We start from the raw sequence: 19,924 nt of genomic DNA, 5'->3' as shown, positions 1-19,924 counted from the left end.
CGCCCCCCTGCAGGACTGAGCAGCCGAGCGTGCCGGGCGACGCGGCGGTCAATGGCCCCGTATGATGAGGAGCCCCCCATGCTGCTGACCGAGGGCTGCGGGCGCCACGCGGGCGGGGCTCCGGGCTGCGTGGGGAGCCCGCCGGGCCACCGCCGCTGCACTCACTCTGCAAGGGATCAGGACCAGCAAGCTTTCTATTCTAGTCTAAGACGCTGTACAGAGAAACCCAGACGTGTACAAATGTTGCACATTGACAAATACCAAGAATTTTTGCGTATGTTTATATTGTATTGTTCTAAATAATGGGTAGCCTGTGAAATAAGATCTTGCCACCCATGTAATAATAGTAGTAATACTATAGTTAAAATGGCTGTAAGAATAGTTTTATAAAAGTGAATACACAGATCTATTGTATTTGAAACATAACTATTTGACAATTATTAGTGTGACCAAAGTATTAGGCAGTTTTCATACATTTTTCACCTTGTACAAAATTCTGAATTCATTTTTCTTCCAGGTTGACAAGGAGTTGTAGGATTGAAATGCCCTCTAAGTGTTATTTTGGTTGTTCTAACTTACAAAAGTGATTTTGAATAAGAAATATTTGGTGTTCTTTTTATAACCAGTTTTTAATTGGTAACTGTTTTCTGTATTGTTTAAAAACGGATCAAAAAATGTAAGTCTATTGGTAGAGATTAAGTATTTATTGCTACAACTTAGTTGATAAATTGTGTTATTGTAAAGCCATATGTTCTGTTAAAGTCTTGTTTGCTTGAACTGTTTATCCCTACAGGTGAAACACTAGAATATTTGGAGTGTACATGGCTTGTGGTTTGGGTTTTTTTTTTTTGTTTTATGTTTTGTTTTGGTTGTTCATCTGCCTTTTAACCCATTCACCAAAATTTACCTTGTTAATAACAAGCATCACCAATGAACATTTCAGAGCAATCTGCATCTGTAACATACCTGAATCGTATTAGGCAAGTCAGTGGGGAAATGCTCGTGCTGCTAATGGAATTAGAGTGCGTTCATTTTACAGGCTCGTCTTTTTAAACTAGAAATCAGAGTCCAGCACCTCAGCATGTTCATTGTTTTACTGTACCTTGTGAGGTTTTCACTCGTAAATTCTAAACCAGTGTATTTTTTTTTAGAACTGGTTTGTGTACATATATAGTGATTATGGATACTAATTCAGTGTAATTTATAATTTTCTATGTCGATATAAAAATACATCACAGCCTTCTCAAACAGCTGAAGCAATATATCGCATATTGCCATACCGTCTGGTGAAAGGGTTAGATTACTTCACCTCTTGCACTTTTAGATGCGAATCAGTTTTTCATTCTGTAATAGAAAATTATTCACGTATTTTTACATCATTTGTTTTTCCTGACCAGTATTTAAAACCAAAAGGATATTCTGAAAAATGGCCAACGATTTTTTTAGAAATAGCATCCCAAGCAGCGTGCCTAAACATTACATTGCATATGGAAATAAAAAAAATCAAATGTCTAATGCCTTATTTCTGGTTTACTTTTCCACTGTAAATGGTGTGGAGGCCCTTGGTGAGGTTTCCGGAGGCAGACTAGCCCCCAAGGACAGTGGGGCCAGCCGCGTGCCCTGGGACAGTCAGTGGGGCTGCCACGCTGGCCTCTGCACCAACTCAGGGACCCTTTCTGTCGGGAGCTCCTCTCAGAAGACACTGTCCTCGAGCACGCTCCCCTGGACCCTCAACGCCGCCAGAGGACAGGCCTCCCCTCGCTGGTCTCAAGGGTGCTGACCGACGCGGCCCGACCTTGGGGACTGCCGGCGGCCGGCGAGCCCTGGTCTGGCCTGGTGGAGAGCTCTGCAGGGGCCGCCTGGCTCCAGGGCTGCACGCACAGTCCCGCACCCTCTGGATCTCCTCGGCCTCTGCACCTTCCCAAGGTAAACCCGGCATCTTGTTCATCCCACCCGCTGCTGATGGAAGGGCCCTTGGGGCTTCTCCTTGGGGTGTGTCCTGCTCATCTCTCCTGGCAGGGAAGGGACACGGGTGGGCAGTGCAGAGTCTGTTGAGAGTGGGAGTCTGCCTGCCCCAGGGATTGGAGCGAGTACATGCTCATTGAGTTTCTACTTTAATTTTTGTGGGTTGGCCCTACTGAATGCAAGACTACAGATGTCTATAATACCAGACCTGTATTTAAAAAAAGAAAAAAAAAACGACAAAATAAAGCCTGGTTCTTTGTTTCCAGAAGTCTTCTCTGTACCTTGCTTGGGCTCTAGTAGCCAGACAGGGTTTGGGGCCGTGAGAGCGCACCACCGGATTCTGAGGGGTCAGGCTCCCTGGCACGGGATCCTGGGCTGGCGAGAAGGAGCCATGCTGGGTGATGAGCTGCACGCGCCCTGCCCCCACGGCGAGAGCAGTCGGTGCCGACGGCGGGAGCACCACGAGCCCGAGTCTTCCCTGCTGTGCGTGTCCTCCGTGTTTAGCGCCTCCTCAGCCTGGGGCTCTGGCATCTAGACCCAGCAGTAACTTGGAGGTGAAACTTCTCAGTTGTTCCACAACGCTGCTGCCACGGCACAGCTGCTCGCTGTCCCTGTTTCCCCATCTGTTTGCATGAGAAAGTGTCCCCCTGGTTGGTACCCGTCCCCCAGAGCCAGCTGGTCACCAGGCCCCTGTGTTAGTCTGGACACACACCTCTACGTACCTGGACGCCGCAGGACCTGCCAGGCTCTCAGAGCCAGGGCACCAAGGGCACCGGGGCCAGCTGGCACTGACATACTCACAAGTCACTCCACCCACACAGGATGGAGAACTTTTCTGTCTCAGCTGCTTTTTCCGTCACATGGGAAAACCACAGCAACGAGTTCATGGATGTAAAACAATGAAGTGTTAGTATGGACGCCCTGCTCGCTTCTCCAGCTGCTAATGTCACCTACTGGCCTTTGCAAATCTTGGCTTCGAGCCTGGGTTTGAGCTGATTACAGCCTGCACCTCCGGAGAACTCAGGTGCCTTCACTCCAGAAAGATGAATTTAATAATTTTTTTGCCTCAGGGTCAGCTACCTCTCACGTACCAGCTCTGGCACAACACCTGTGTTCAGTTTTGTCGGGACAGAGCCACGCCCCTTGCTTTGTCCACTGTCTGCTGCTCCTGGACCCCGGGGACAGGCCAGGAGTCGAGTTGCTTGCCTCACTCCACAGCCAGCCTTTCCTTTGATTCAGTTTCTTTGTCTGCTTCCTGTTCCTGTCCTTACTGATGCCTTTCCTGCTGAGCCCTTCATTTCAGTGGTCAGTGTCTGGGCTTTGCCCTCACCATCTCTACCAGTCTTGCATCGCTTACCTAGTGAACAGCACGAAGTGCTGCCTTTGAATTTATTCCCTGAGATGGCTTGTATGTGCTTAAAGAGGAGGGCCACTCAGCTGACGGTGTTTCATACCATATGACATAAGATGTTGGGTGGTTCTGTTTTTATTTCTCCTGTACGGTTCTCCGCTTGTTAACCGAAACTGAGATCTTCAAGCACTGTCCTAAAAGCTTTATGTGCATTAACTTTCCTTCACAGCAGTTTTATGAGATGGATGGCTGTCCTCATTTCACATGTGCATGAGAGGGTCACAGATGTTAGTTTTGTGAAGGTTAACTTTCCAGTATTTAAAGAACAGTGCTCAGTGTGGAAATGCTCAGCTAATATCAGCTGCCAATGTCAGTAACTGTTGGTTACTATGGTACACTACCAATCAGATCCTTATGGTGGTTATTTTTTTCTTAGAATTTGTCAGTTTGGTGTCAGAGTAGAGCAGTGAGTGGAGACTGTCAAACATTGTTTGGTGGCCGGTAGAACAGTAGAAATGTTACAGGTGTTGCAGTAGGCAAAGCCAGGTGGTGAACAAAACAGTCTGACCGCGGACCAGTGTGTGTATGAGAATCACACTTGGGGTTGCAGGAGCAGTGGCTTCTGAGGGGCTCATGCTTGCTCCTGGCAACCCCAGCTGGCTGCTCTCGTGATCACTGGCATTGTGTAGTTGCAACAGAGGCCATGTGGCCTGCAGACCCCAACATGTTTATTCTCTGGCGTTTATAGAGAAAGCTTGCTGGCCCCTGAAATAGGTCTGTGAAATGGAATAGAAGCCAGGAGTAGACTCACAGGTACATGGTGAGTTAATTTTCAACAACATTGCCAAGGCAGTTACACAGGGAAAGGAAAGTCTTTTCAGCTGGCAGCTGGCTATCTGTATGGAAAGAAATTAACCTTGAATCCTCTCAAACACCATATACAAAAATTAATACATAGGAACTGACGGGGGGACTCCCTGGTGGTACAGTGGTTAGGACTTAGCACTTTCACTGCTGAGGGCCCGAGTTCAGTCCCTGGTCAGGGAATTGCGATTCCCCAAGCCACGCGTCTGCCACAGCTCCCCTCCCCCCCCAAAAAAAAACAGAACAAAATAGGCGATTGATCTAAAAACATAAGTATCTACATAAGCTTCTAGAAGAAAACAATAATTAGCTTTGCAATGGGCAAAGAATTCTTAGGACACAAATCACAAGGGAAAAGAAATGAGGCTGCCGTCAAAATGAAATTTTTCTGCTCTTCACAATGAACAGTTTAGACTGTGGACAGCCAGGACAGAGTAACCTCTGTGAGTCTGACAGAGGACTCCCATCCAGGAAATAGAAAAATGCAGCTGAAACAATGTGGTGAAGTGGAACCAATGGGAAAGGGATGAGCACATCACCGAGGAGTCACACGAGTGACCAATAAGAACATGAGCGGTTGTGTCGAGTCACCAGTCACTAGGGAATGCAGGTTAAAATCACAAGTAGCTACCCTTTTCCCCCTGGTAGAATGGCTAAAATTAAGACCAACATTACCAAATACTGATGAAAATGTGGAGCCAGTCGTTCATAATAACAAAAAACATGTCCAACAGTGGGAAAATCAGTAAGCAGATTATAGTATGTGAGGTCACAGCTGTTCATGGAGGTCCATGCAGGTGGGAGGCTGCGGACAGCAGCTGGGTGGGCTCCTGCTAAGTTGTTTCAGTAGTGTCCAACTCTGTGTGCCTTATGGACTGTAGCCCCCCCACCAGGCTCCTCTGTCCATGGGATTCTCCAGGCAAGAATACTGGTGGGGGGAGTAGGGGTTTGCCATGCTCTCCTCCAGGGGACCTTCCTGGACAGCAGCTGGATGAACTCACTCATAAAACAAGTGGGAAAAGGGAGCCAACCTCTGTCTGGTGCTGCAGCTTCCCTGGAGCAGCTGGGACCTCATCCTGGATCAGCCTGCCCCACAGTGGGCGACTCCATCCAGAATATTCTAGGGTCCCCTATACAGAGCAGGCACTTGGCACTATCACAGGAGATGGTTTGAGGCTGGACAGACTGTCATAAAGCCATTAGACAAAAACAGTGAACTCGGAGAAAAGAAAGAATCATGCCACCTCCGAAGAGCTTACAAGCTGAAATTCCAAGATTGACGTACAGAATTCTAATGTTAACAAGAAATCATCCACTTCCATAACTAGGATCCACTTCAGGTGAAACTGATTTTATCAAACAGTCTCATAAAGACTATATTGTCATCCTGTTTATTTAACTTCTATGCAGAGTACATTATGCAAAATGCCAGCCCGTATGAATCACAAGCTGGAATCAAGACTGCTGGGAGAAATATCAATGACCTCAGATATGCAGAGGATACTGCGCTAATGGCAGAAAGCAAAAGAGCCTCTTGATGGAAGTGAAAGACTGAAAAAGCTGGCTTAGAACTCAACATTCAGAAAACTAAGATCATGGCATCTGGTCCTATCACTTCATGGCAAATAGACGGGGAATTGATGGAAACAGACAGACTTTATTTTCTTGGGCTCCAAAACCACTGTGGATGGTGACTGCAGCCATGAAATTAAAAGAGGCTCCTCAGAAGAAAAGCTATGACAAACCTAGACAGCGTACTGAAAAGCAGAGACATCACTTTGCGGACAGGGATCCATATAGTGAAAGCTTTGGTTTTTCCATTGGTCACATACAGGTATGAGAGTTGGACCGTAAAGAAGGCTGAGCTCCAAAGAATTGATGTTTTTGAACTGTGGTGCTGGAGAAGACTCTTTGAGAGTTCTTGGACTACAAAGAGATCAAACCAAAATCAATCCTGAATATTCACTGGAAGGACTGATGCTGAGGCTCCAATACTTTAACCACCTAGGTGAAGAGCCAACTCATTGGAAAAGACCCTGATGCTGGAAAAGATTGAGGGCAGGAGGAGAAGGGGGGCAACAGAGGGGATGGTCGGATGGCATCACCTACTCAGTGGACATGAGTTTCAGCAAACTCTGGGAGACGGTAAAGGACAGGAAAGCCTGGCATGCTGCCCATCCATGGGGTCATAAAAAATTGGACACAGCTGAGCGAACGAACAACAACATCAGACTAAAGTAAGGATGTTTAGGAGGCTCAAGGAGAGAAACAAAGATACACAGAATGAAGATGTTCCTCCCCACCCAAAGAAAATTATTGTAAACAAAACATCTAGAAGAAGAGAGGAAAACCAATCAGAAATCTTGTAAATGAAAAACACAGCCAGTAACATTTTTTTAAAAGTCAGTAGACAAAATCATCTGTGAACATAAGTGGAGGGCTGACAGGTTAGAAGATAGTTCTGAGACCTTAGGCCAGAACCTTGCATGCTTGCAGGGCTTGGCGGATTGGTCGAGGCTGTAGCATGGTCTGAGGAGAGTTGCAGAAGATTGTGGAGAAGCAATGTTTGAACAAATACTAGCTGGTTATTTTCCAGAATTAGAAAAGACATTCTTAGATGGAAGTTGTATTTGGAATTCTAAGCAGGATAAAGAATAATCCCTTAGCACTTGCTCAGTTGATTTGAAAGAGTATGCACGGGGTATCCTTGAGACAAAAGAGCATTTTCTGGTAAGTAAATGAAATTTGTTGGTCTCATTAAAGAACAAATGGATGACCAGAGGAAAACAGGTCTGTGGTGATTATGTAGTTGTGGGAGCATGGAGGCGGGGGAAGCACACAGGAATATACACCAGATGGGATGTACCTTGTTAATAGAATGAAGAATAAAAACCATACAATCTCAACAAATGCATAAAAAAGCATTTGACAGAATTCAACATCCTTTGGTAATAAGAAAACTCTCAGCAAATTGAGTATAGAAGGAACATACCACAACATAATCAAGACTGTATATGACAAGATAAGTGATTCCATTTCCTTCCAACAGTTATCATTCAGTCGCCCAGTCGTGTCTGACTCTGCGACCTCATGGACTGCAGCATGCCAGGTCTCTCTGTCCTTCACCATCTCCCGGAGTTTGCCCAAGCTCATGTCCATTGCATCAGTGATGCCATCCAGCCGTCTCATCCTCTGAGGCCCTCTTCTCCTGCCCTCGATCTTTCCCAGCATCAGGGGCTATTCCAATGAGTCAGCTGTTCACATCAGATGACCAAAATACTGGAGCTTCAGCTTTAGCATCGGTCCTTCCAGTGAATATTCAGGGTTGATTTCCCTTAAGATTGACTGGTTTGATACTTCTGATAAATACCCAGAATTGGGATTACTGAATCATATGGTCGTTCTATTTTTAATTTTTTGAGGAAACTGCATACAGTTTTCCAAAATGGCTGCACCGATTTACATTAACTGTACAAGGGTTCCCCTTTCTCCACATTTTCACCAGTATTTGATAATGGCCTTTTTAACAGGTATGAGGTGCTATCTCATTGTAGTTTTGGTTTACATATCCCTGATGATTATCGATGCTGAGCTCCTTGCCATGCTCCTGTTGGCCATTTGTATGCCTTTGTAAAAATGTATATTCAGGTTCTTTGCCCACTTTTTAATTGGATTATTTGTGAATTTTGCTTTTGAGTTTATGGGGCTTCCCAGGTGGTACTAGAGGTAAAGAATCCTTCTGACAGTGCAGGAGATTTCAAGTTTGATCCCTGGGTTGGGAAGATCCCCTGGAGAAGGGAATGCAACCCACTCCAGTATTCTTGCCTGGGGAGTCTCATGGACAGAGGAGTCTGGCAGCCTTCTGTCCATGGGGTCGAAAAGAGTCAGACACGACTGAAGTGACATAATCTGCATGCATGCATGTATGAGTTCCTTATATTTTTTGTAGATTAATCCTTTGTCAGATATATGGCTCACAAATATTAATATGTTTTTTCCCTTTGTAGGTTGCCTCTTCATTTTATCATTTGTTTCTTTTGCTGGGCAGAACCTTTTAGTTTGATGTAGTTCTGCTTGTTTACTTTTGCTGTCAAAATAAACAATATGATTTTGGTGTCACATCCAAAAAATATTACCAAAACCAGTGTCAAGGAACCTTGTCTCCATGTTTTCTTCTAGGAGTTTTTATTGTCAGGTCTTCCATTTCAAGTTAATTTTGCAAGTGGTGGAAGACAGGAGTCTGACGTCATTATTTTGCACACTTCTGTTTTCTTTCATCACCTTGCCTGCGTCGTTCCTTTATCTAAGGAGCACGTAGTGCTGTTTCTCTCAATGTAATATGTTGTTTTTCTTTCTTGAAACTTTCAAGGTGTCCTCTTTGGCTTTGGCTTTTAGCAGTTTGTTATGATGTGCCAAGGTTTGAGAAACTGGGGGTGATTATTTCTTCCTGTATCTTTTCTGCCTTTCTCTTCCCTTTCATGCCCTCTCCGGCTTTCCTCTCCTGGGATTCCAGTTACATGTGTGTTAGACTGCTTCATGTTCCACAGAGCTCTCAGGCTGTCCCTTTGCCCTCGGTCTTCTTCCTCTTTGCTTTTTTGGTTAATTTCTATTGACCTATCTTCAAGTTCACAAGTTCTTTCTTCTACCATCTCCTTTTTGAGCCTATCTAGTGAACTTTGCATTTATGTTATTTTACTTTTGGACTCTAGAATTTTCATTTGATTCTTTTTTGGAGTTCTCTTTTCTCTGTTGAGATCCCCATCTGTTTCCTCTTTAAGACTATGTTTTTCTTCAGCTATTTGATCATTTGAAATTTAATTCCTTGAACATATTTATAATAGCTGTTTCAAAGCCTTTCTGCTAAATCTAACCTCTGGGTCCACTTGGGGTCAGTTTCTGTTGACTGCCGTCTTCCTGAATTTGAATCACAAATTCTTGTTGCTTCATGTGTCTAGTTATTTTGTGTTGCTAATTGGACAGCATAGGTAGTATTTTACAGCCACTTTGGATTCTGTTATGTTCTTCTCAAGATTGTTGGGAGTTAACTTGACAGATCTGAAACTGTAAAGTCTGTCTCCTCCATGGTGTGTAGCAGCCGGCATTTCTGCTCAGCTTTTTAGCTTCCAACTGTAGCCTTTGTGGCTTGCCCTCTGTGTCTGCATACTTAACGGAATTTATACTCAGATTTGGAGGCTCAGCCCTTCTGTAGCTTCCTTGTCTGGGAACGTGACACACAATTTTCCAGCATGTCTGCCAGTCCCCACTCTATCCTATGACACTTAAAGCCAGTAAGGCTTCAGCTTTCTTCCGCTAAGTTCTGTGTGTAGAGAGAAGACTCGTGAATATCACCCGGAGCGGTTGTCTTTTAAGGGTAGATGCCTCTCTCATACCTGTCTGCTTTTTTACCGAGGTCCCTTAGAGCTCTGCTGTGCGTGTGTGGTTTGGTGGTTATCTAGGGATCTGGGCAGAGTGTTGTTTTGTGGGTGGGGCTCACCATGCGGCTTGTGGGATGTCAGTTCCCCACCAGGAATTGAACCCAGACCATAGAAGTGAAAACGCCAACCACTAGGTCACCAGGGAATTCCCCTGGGCAGAGTTTATACTCAGATTCTGGGTCTCATTCCCTTCTGCTTCCAGGATTTCTCCCGTTTCCAGCTTCTCTGTCACCCTGAGCTGGAAGATTGTGACTTTCCACTGCCGTGACTGTGGAACATAACCGCATTGAGGGGCTGGCCTTTTATGCCTTTTCAGTCACTGACCGTAGCCACCCCTGGGCAGGATGCAGAAACGTGATTTCCATCCGCTGAGGGCATGTCTCCAGACAAGGGGCCGTCCTGAGAGGTTCACCACCAACATCCACAGCAGCAACCGTCCCCAGCCTGGTAAAGTGGATCCGAGGGGCACCAACAGCAAGTCACCCCTGGGTATCCCCTCGTCCTCCTTTTTGCTCATATCCTGACATTCTCTTTCTGAACTCAGGGGAAGCCCCAGATTTCTCTCTGAGACACCACCCCCACCATGATTCCAGGCCCCTAAGACACCACCATGGAAGGCTTGCTCAGGGATCTGTCTTCCTGGTCAGACGCCTCTGTCCCAGGAACTGTCAACAGTATCCTGCCTCAGGGATGAAATCACACGCTGGCTTCTGTTTCATATGATCCGCTCAGACGCTGCCCTGCCCCTCGGAGCTTCCGCCACGCCAGGGTGGATGGAGAGGTGATGCCCGCAGAGCAAACACTCAGAGGTTTCCTTGAGGGAAATTTTATTCTATTTTTTGGCCACACTGCGCATCATAAGGGATCTTAGTTCTCCAATCTGAGATGGAACCCATGCCCTCGGCAGTGGAAGCGTGGCGTCCACTGCCACCCTCCCAGTACAGGGGGCCCAGGTTCAGTCCCTCATCAGGAAATGACCCCACGTGCCACAATGAAGACTTTACATGTCACCAAGATCAAAGATCTTCACAAAGATCAAAGATTTCGAGGGCCAGAACTAAGGCCTGCACAGGCAAATAAATACATGATTTAAAAAAAAGCCTATGGATTTTAGGGCCTTTCTTCTTTTATTTATCTAACGGGGAGTGGCATGATTTTGCAGAGAAAGTAACAGTTTGTGTAGACTGGATTGAAAGGTGAAATCTTTCCCCTCTGACTACAGCGTCAATAGTGGCTCAGATGGTAGAGTCTGCCCTCAGCGCAGGAATCCTGGGTTCGATCCCTGGGTCAGGAAGATCACCTGGAGGAGGGAAGGGCTATCCACTCCAGTATTCTTGCATGGAAAATTCCATGGACAGAGGAGCCTGGTGGGCCCCAGTCCACAGGGTCGCAAAGAATTGGACACAACTGAACGACTAACACATTCATCTAACGGAGTGACATGATTTTGCAGAGAAAATAACAGAACAGTTTGTGTAGACTGGACTGAAAGGCGAAAACCACTAGGAAACAACTAATGAAGTCTTTTCCCTCTGATGACAGCAGCAATGCAAGTTCATTACAGAAATTCCAAACGTAGACGCACAAAGGAGAGCAAGCCACCTGCAGTTTCATCACCCGGCCTTACACGTTCCTTACCTTTTAAAGTGTCTAAAAATAGGAAAAGGAGTATGTCAAGGCTGTATATTGTCACCCTGTTTATTTAACTTATATGCAGAGTACATCATGAGAAACGCTGGACTGGAAGAAGTACAAGCTGGAATCAAGATCGCAGGGACAAATATCAATAACCTCAGATATGCAGATGACACCACCCTTATGGCAGAAAGTGAAGAGGAACTAAAAAGCCTCTTGATGAAAGTGGAGAGTGAAAAAATTGGCTTAAAGCTCAACATTCAGAAAACGAAGATCATGGCATCCGGTCCCATCACTTCATGGGAAATAGATGGGGAAACAGTGGAAACAGTGTCAGACTTTATTTTTCTGGGCTCCAAAATCACTGCAGATGGTGACTGCAGCCATAAAAGACGCTTACTCCTTGGAAGGAAAGTTATGACCAACCTAGATAGCATATTCAAAAGCAGAGACATTACTTTGCCAACAAAGAGAAAATAATGGAACAGTTTGTGTAGAGTGGACTGAAAGGCGAAAGCCACTATGAAATAACTAATAAAGTCAAGGCTATGGTTTTTCCTGTGGTCATGTATGGATGTGAGAGTTGGACTGTGAAGAAGGCTGAGCGCTGAAGAATTGATGCTTTTGAACTGTGGTGTTGGAGAAGACTCTTGAGAGTCCCTTGGACTGCAAGGAGATCCAACCAGTCCATTCTGAAGGAGCTCAGCCCTGGGATTTCTTTGGAAGGAATGATGCTAAAGCTGAAACTCCAGTACTTTGGCCACCTCATGCGAAGAGTTGACTCATTGGAAAGGACTCATGCTGGGAGGGATTGGGGGCAGGAGGAGAAGGGGACGACAGAGGATGAGATGGCTGGATGGCATCACTGACTCGATGGACGTGAGTCTGAGTGAACTCTGGGAGTTGGTGATGGACAGGGAGGCCTGGCGTGCTGCGATTCACGGGGTCGCAAAGAGTCGGACACGACTGAGCGACTGATCTGATCTGATCTGATCATGCTCATTTGCTTCACGGCCTTGTCTATCATCTGTTCCTCGCATGTCAGGAACAATTTATTAAGGCCATTCAAGTGAACTGAAAAACGCTGTTTTTAAAAAGGACCTTTCTTTTTCTATCTTGATATTTCTTGGATGAATCCTGCCTCTGAGTTCTGAGCATCTGTTTCATCATGATACAAAGAGCGTGTCCATGTTAATAAACACCAAATCCTAGGAGGTGCTGACTTCATTGGAGCCGGTGTTTTTATTTTAAAATCTAGCCAACACAAAATGTTCTACTTGGTGCTTTTTCCACCTTTGAAAAGAGAACCCAGCTTTTGAGCACCAGGCAGAATGGGGATCCTTTTCAGAGAAATGTTCAGCACAGAGTCCAATGCCTGAAAACAGACAGAGGCTGAAAACAAGTAAAGCCGCTCCGTGTAGAAAATTACAGGCCCCATAGATGCATATGACTAATTGTGGCTAATGCTTGCTGCTGCCAATTATCCTTATTAGCACGCACCGTCGGGCCCAAAATGACATTAATTACCACAAGCAGTAGTTCACTTGTGGGGACGGTGCATTGACAAAAAGGTTACCCTGTCCGGAAATTAATCATAACCTCTGCTTTGTTGGAAATTCAGGAAAACGGGGAAAAAAAGGTAAGCGAGTGAATTTTTTTAAAAAGGTGATGAAAGTTACACAGTAATTTGTCCTATTATTTTTCTACTATTTTATTTTCTCTGCTAAAGTGGACTAGGGCCATTGTATGCTTTTTTTAAAAAAAATCTGTGAGTGAGAGGCAAAATTACTTGCATTAGTGTTCACCCGAGACATTAAGGCCATTAGGGAGGCCATGCGAAAGAGCTAGCTCCCCAAGCTGAGCTTGGGAGAGGGACCGGGGTGGGCCTGGCGATGCTCCTCTACATGGCCCGGAGCCCCTCACCCAGAACCAGAGCCCAGCCCCATAGCCAGCTCTGCGCAAGCCCCTGGCCCTTCCATAGGCTCCCAGCTCTGCCCTGAGTGCCTTTCCCTGCCTGCACCTGGAGGGCCCTGTGGCCCTCCCACCCTGCGGCTGATGGATCCCCTCAGGAGGGTGGAGACTCACGGCGGGGGACTCAGGCGTAGAAGAGAGCCAGGCCCCTCCCAGCACACCCCCAGCTCCAGCGAGAGGAGCGCACACCCCTGACCTAGGCCAGCCCGTGTCTCTCCCAAGATAGTGTCCGAGCCCCGGGCACCTTGCTGGGCAGCGGGAGGTTGGGAGGAGGAACATCACCCTCCTCCCCCTCCTTTCACCCCCCCATTTCCCGTCCCCCATGTACCCCCAGGGCCCCAGGTCCTGAGTTCTGTTCCTTCACCCTCAGAGGCGGGGTCCATGCCATCAAATCCCGAATTTTCTGCAGGCACTTCACCTCTTGGGAGTGGCCTCTGCCGTACACAGGGATGGGGTCACCAGGCCCACCTTCAACCTCCTGTCCAGTCTTGGTTCAGCTTAGCTCTTGCTACACGCCGAGCCCTGGGGACCCTGTGGCCCCACCGTTTGGAGCTGATACTCTGAGGCACAGGTGGTCCTGGAGCACAGAAGGTCAGAATGAGAACACAGGGCGCTTAGTCATCGGGCCCAAACCAGCGACTCGCAGGGAAGACCTGCCGCACGACTTAGATACGATGAGGTGGGATTCGTAGGGACCCACTCAGCACAAGGCTGGCTCCCTGAAGCCCCCACCACGTCCTGGAGCCTCGGGGATGTGGCGCCCACACCCCCGGCCCTGTCGGGTCCAGTTCTGAGTGTGGTTGTGTGTGGCTGAGGGTCACTCATGGGCACTGGTTGTGCCGCAGGTTCCCTTGAACTAACGATCAGTTTGTTTTTGCAGAAACACAAGGCTGCGTACTTCATTCCAGGCGCTGCACTCAGCTGGTCCTGGGCACGTGGGGTGCAGGCCAGCCCTGTCCTTGCCTGCATCTAGGCCGCAGGTGACATTGGAAGGCCCGGAAAGTGTAGACGGGGCACGAGGACTTGCGTGGCCTCCTGCTGCCGTCCCTGCCGGGGCCCTGGGGCCCAGCGCGGCTAGCTTTGATCGCAGCCCTGGAGCATGTTCTGGGGGGCTTCACTCTGAAAACAAAGCATCGCCATATCTACATACAGATCTCTGGCGGCCGATGATGAGCCGCAGGCGAGGGCTCCGCACCCCGGGGGTCGCCCACTCCAGACTGGACTCAGCTGGTGCTCTGCCAGACAGGCTTCCCAGGCCATCGAGAGGCCTCTGTGACCTCCTGTGCCCTCTGACCTTGCCATGTCTCCCCAGGGTGGACAAGCTGAGCCTCCCTGGGAAGGTCTCCAGGCACGGGCCTGAGTATGGCAAGGGCATATCCGTCCTGGGGAGGTGGTGGGACAGGCCCCCACCCCGCTGTCCCTGTTGAGGCGGGAGACACTGCGGCCCTCCAGCCTGTGTCCCCAGCCCGGGAGGAAGGTGGGGGCCTCAGGCCTCATCCTCACTCTCACCTGGGGGGGTCTGTGCTGTGGGTGTGGGTGTGGGGGGCACAGACCGCAAGGATGTGCTCGTAGATCACAGGCCCCCGGCCGCTCTTCTGTGCAGACATTGGCAGGGGCGGGGGAGGTGCAGGGAGGCTGCCGCTGGCCCCTGGCGGGTAGTGTTCCCACCCTGGATCAATGGTGCTGAGCTGGGAACCTGGGCCTGAAGGTCCACTTCTGAGCCTAAAGGCAGAGCAGGGCACGTGGGAGGAGATCGGAGACCCCAGAGGGCCTGGTGGGCCTGGCGATGGAAGGAGTGGTGTTCCCCTGGGCCGGGCCCCCTCACTGGGCCAGAGGAGCCCGCCAGGTGGGAGGGCCCAGGCTGGGGGCTCAGGTGGGCGTCAGGGGCACCTGGGGCTGGGGAATGGCTCTGGGGAGGCCGAGGCCCAGGTGTGTGAGGGTCCCCAGAGCTGCGATGGGGGGAACGCCGGGCTGGCGGGGAGCAAGACCCTGGGTCCTCAATGGGCTGAGGGAGCTGAGTCCTCCCAGCCCTGGTCCTGGTCCTGGCTCTCCCAGTCCTGGTGGTCCTGTCTCGTGGGGCCTCTGGGTGGGACCTGCAGCTGCCACATCTGGGGACAGCTGCCTGGTCCTGGGTGACGGCTCACAGGGGTGAGGTCAGAAGGGGTGCAGGACACGGCCCTGACCACAGCCCCTCCGGGGGCAGCAACCTGCAGAGCCCCCTAGGTGCCCTGGCCGGGCCCCACCAGGAGGCTTCTGTGCAGAGTCCGAGGGCTCCCCAGGCCCCACGCCCATCCTGCGGAAGGCGGGGGGCTGCCGGCCAGCTGCTTGTCACTGAGAGCCCACGTCCTTCTGTCACATTTGGGCTGTTTCCTGGTTTGGCTGCTACACATGGTGCCTCTGAGGACATTCTAGGGTGTGTCCCCAGGGAAGACAGCGCCACAGTCCCACTTGGGTGGCCCCGCAGCGGAGCTGTGAGGCGTGGACATCCAGGTTGACCCGAGGATTCCGTCCCAAGGGGCAGAACCTTTTGCATTCTCCCCAGCGAGGCACGAGGCCGCACCGGCCTACCCCCTGTCCCACACAAGCAGCGATCGCGTTTGTGTTGCTGGCCAAAATCCTGGTTTCCTCTGCCCACTGAAGCTGAATGAAAAATATGGAGACAGAGTTTGGAGGAATAGAAAGGTGGCTTTAATTCTCAGCTGGCTCACCCCTCGAGGACTGTGCCCTCGTCCCCGTGAGGAGTCTAGGGGCTCATATAAGATGAGGGATAAAGGTGATAGGATCTCGATTTCTCCCTCTTGCATTGTTTCAAAGACAGGCTGGCATCAGTAACCCAGCAGTTGACTGGTGTTTCGGTGGCTCTGTGGCCTCCTTTCTGATAACCACAAGGGGAAGGGTGTTGTAAGGGTTAACACCGCGTACAGGATGTGTTTACAATAAGAGTCGAAGGAAAATTAGATGTGAGGTGTGGCTCCTGCAGAGTTAGGGGACAGGAAAGCCAACTTACAGACATACAGAGTTAGGAGCAGTTAAAGTAAAAAATTGGCTTTCCAGATAGCTCGGCTGGTAAAGAATCTGCCTGCAATGTAGGAGACCCTGGTTTGATTCCTGGGTCAGGAGAATTCCCCTGGAGAAGGGATAGGCTACCTACTCCAGTATTCTCGGGTTTCCCTGGTGGCTCAGTAAAGAATCCACCTGCAATGCAGGAGACCTGGATTTGATCCCTGGGTTGAGAAGATCCCCTGGAGGAGGGTATGGCAGCCCACTCCGGTATTCTTGCCTGGAGAATCCCATGGACAGAGGAGCCTGATGGGCTACCGTCCATGGGGTCTCAAAGAGTCGGACACGACTGAGCGACTTAAGCACAGCAAGCACACAAAGTCAAAACTGAGGCGTGTTCAGGCCTGCTCACTGTTCTCTTTATCGTCTCTGTTCTCAGGAAAGGGAAAGAGGGAAAACTCATTCCTCTTCCTTCCTTTTCCTTGCGACGTTCGTGTGTCTTTTTCAGACGGAGTTCCACCAGCCGCCATGGAGCGAATCTCCACGGTGTATCGGCCACAGCTCCTGCTCTACGAGAAGCCTGCTGTGTCTTCCATCCGCTCTGTTGAGTTGACTTTTTTCTCATGAATTTGTAGGACGCCTCCACATAGTTATTCTCAGTGCTGATTCTTCGACAGTTACACATTTCACAAACATCCTGCAAGACTAGTTCGTCCTTTCACTTTCGTCAAGACGCCTTTCACGGAGATGTGAACAACTTGATCAGTGTGTGTTCAGCAGGATATGCCGTGTCTGGCTAAGGGTGAGGCTCGCACGGAGTCCGTCTGAGGCCCAGGCCTCTGCATCCAGGTTCATCTTCCCTCCAGGGCCTGAAGGTGCTGCTGTTACCTCCTTTGGTCTCGTGTCCCTGACTGGAAACTCATGTCAGTCTGAGTCTTGTTTCCTAGCTGCTGATGTCTTCTCTCCTGAAGCTTTTAGAAGAGTGTGCGTGCTCAGTCATGTCCAACTCTTTGCAACCCCACATTGCCCGTCAGGCTCCTCTGTCCATGGGGTTCTCCAGGCAAGAATACTGCGGTGGGTTACCAGTTCCTTCTCCAGGGGATCTTCCTGACCCAGGGATCCAACTCTCGTCTCTTGCACTTCCTGCATTGCAGGTGGATTCTTAACCACTGAGCCACCTGGGAAGTGAAAGCTTTTAGAATTTCCCCCTCATCCTCAGAGCTCTGCAATTCTGCCGTGTCTGGGTCTAGGTTTGTCCCTCTGGCCCTCTGGTCTTGTCAGTTCCAGAAACGCTGTGTTTCTTCTGTTCTGTGAAATTCTACTCTTACGAAGTCATTCAGGAAATGTAAGTGGTGTGGCCACTTCAGAACAGGCTGGCAGCTCCTCAATGTGGAGTTACCATGTGATCTGTCAGTTCCATCCCTGGGGCAGACCCAGGGGCAATGAACACACGGGGCCCCACAAAAACATGTACCGGAGCAGTCAAAGAAGCATTATTCATAATAGACAAAACATATGGAAACAGCCCAACTGTCCAAACGAGTGGATAAACAGTGATCAAACTGTACACTGGAGTAGTATTTGACTGCAAAAAGAGTAAATTAAACAACCGCAACAAAACTAAACAACCAATCTAAAAATGGGCAGAGGGCTTGGATAGACATTTCTCCAAAGAAGATGTATGAATGGCCAATAAACTTGTGAAAAGATGCTCAGCATCACTAATATCTGCATCGTGTGCTGTGCTCAGTCGCTCAGTCGTGTCCAGCTCTTTGTGACCCCATGGACTGTAGCCCCCCAGGCTCCTCTGTCCATGCAATTCTCCAGGCAAGAATACTGGGGTGGGTTGCCACTTCCTCCTCCAGGGGATCTTCCTGACTCAGGGATTGAACCCTCCTCTCCTACCTCTCCTGCATTGGCAGGTGAATTCTTTTACCACTGAGCCACTTGGGAAGCCCCAGTCACTGCATTAGGGAAATGCAATCTGAAAAGGAGAGACTGTTTCACATCTACTAGGATGGCTAGTAGAAAAAAAGAAAACAAAGTGGTTAGACAGCATCACCAACTCAATGGACATGAACTTGAGTGAACTCTGGGAGATAGTGGAGGACAGGGAAGCCTGGTGTGCTGCAGTTCATGGGATGGCAAAGAGTCGGACAGGACTGAGCAACTGAACAACAGCCATCCCCACCAAAAGACCCCTCCCCTGGTCTCCCACCTCCTTCTCCCAGTCATTAATCTTTCCTATAAGTGTGTAAGCTCATTCTAACACAGTCATCCTAATGGTTCAAAAGCTTTGCCTGTGAATCAGTCCTGACACCTCTGGCTACAAGTAATAGAATGTTGGACTGGCAATGACTGAAAGCAAAGACATGAATTACTCCTCCTCCTGAGAAGTGGGGAGGAGGTCATCTCAGGGCTGGCTTGTGGCACCTCAACCACCCCTCTCTTTCACCCTCAGAACATTGGCTTTCCATCCTTCTTGCTGTGACCTCATGGTCTTAAGACAGCTGCACAGCTCTAGCCATCACATCAGGATCTCAAGCAGGGAAGAACATTTCACACAGCTTGTTGAGTCACAAGGGTGCCCTGGGGAATCCATCACCCTTGCTCAGGGCATGACATTGAGTGGCTCCCAGGACAACTTTGTAGAATAAGGGAAAGAGGAAGAATAGCCATAGCCAGAGCATTGAGAGGGCTGTGCATGTTCTCATGTGGTTGGTCCTGCAAGTTTTTGCTCAGGCCACCGCGGGCACATCCTGACCCCGCAGGGAGCGGGGGGCCCCTGCAGGCAGAGCAAGTGTCAGGAGGACAGGTCCCGCCCCTCGGGGTCGTCAGGGACCCCAGGAGTCTGCTATGGGGACTCGCCAGTCCTGGACCTGTTCTAGTCTGCCCACCAGAAGGAGCACTGGGCCTGCCCTCCCGGCAGCCTCTGCGCACCCCGTCCAGCTCCCGCGGCCCTGCCCACTTCCTGACACCCATCGGGTCAGAGCCCCTCGTCCTGCTGGCAGAGCGGCCAGGGTGTGGTGGGGTCTGCAGGGACCTCCAAGAGTGAGAAGGTAACAAAGCTGCGAGAAGAGCGGGGGTACTGTAAATTCCATTTCATGAGAAAGGAAACCACAAGACATAACAAAGTTGCAGAAGTCGCTCGATGCTGCCCTCATTATTGAGGGCAGGACAGCCAGGATGCTCAGCGAGGCCGGCTCAGCCTGGGACCTGTCGCCCGGGCTCTGGAAAGTGCTCACCCCTCTCCTCTCTGTGTCAGGACCCTGTGATTGCTTTCTGTGGAGAGAAGAGGTCGAGGGCACAGCTGTCCTTCCGGCGGCTGACGTGGATTTGTTTCTCATCGTCGATGGTGGAGAGGGACGTTCAGAAGCCTCAGAGCTCATCTCAGGGAAGCCGAGAACTTTCAGGCTCCATCGAGCTTGTTGTCACCGAGGGGCTTTCACGGCTGTGACTCAGGTTGGCCGCGGGAGCTGCAGGCGGCTTGACGAACCCAATTCCCGTCGGAAGAGCAGAGCCTGGCGGTGGGTCTGTACCTGTGTGCTTAACGCAGCCAGCCTGGAGGGAACTGGGTCTCACTAGGCACCGGCACCAACTGACCCGCCTCCCCGAGGCTCAGCGCCCTGCAGACTGGCTTCTGGTCCCAAACCCCACACCCTGCTCCCCTGCACTCCGCATGCACCCCCAGGGCTGGCCCGGG

General features: G+C 49.6%; 1 protein-coding gene across 6 annotated transcripts in view; it reads left to right on the top strand.

Moving 5' to 3' along the window:
- Positions 1-1,511, top strand: part of PPP6R3 (protein phosphatase 6 regulatory subunit 3) — a 124,527-nt gene extending 123,016 nt beyond the window's left edge. For all 6 annotated transcript variants that reach the window (XM_055580614.1, XM_055580613.1, XM_055580612.1 and 3 more), the window contains one exon: positions 14-1,511. In XM_055580614.1, coding sequence (XP_055436589.1) covers positions 14-65 — 52 coding nt within the window. In that variant the 3' untranslated portion in view covers positions 66-1,511. The remainder of the gene's footprint in view (positions 1-13) is intronic.
- Positions 1,512-19,924: the final 18,413 nt, after the last annotated feature.

The sequence above is a fragment of the Bubalus kerabau genome, chromosome 5 (assembly GCF_029407905.1).
Source record: "Bubalus kerabau isolate K-KA32 ecotype Philippines breed swamp buffalo chromosome 5, PCC_UOA_SB_1v2, whole genome shotgun sequence".
Classification (NCBI taxonomy): Eukaryota; Metazoa; Chordata; class Mammalia; order Artiodactyla; family Bovidae; genus Bubalus; species Bubalus kerabau.
The sequence above is the reverse complement of the archived record's forward strand: the minus strand, read 5'-3'. Positions and strand labels throughout refer to the sequence as shown.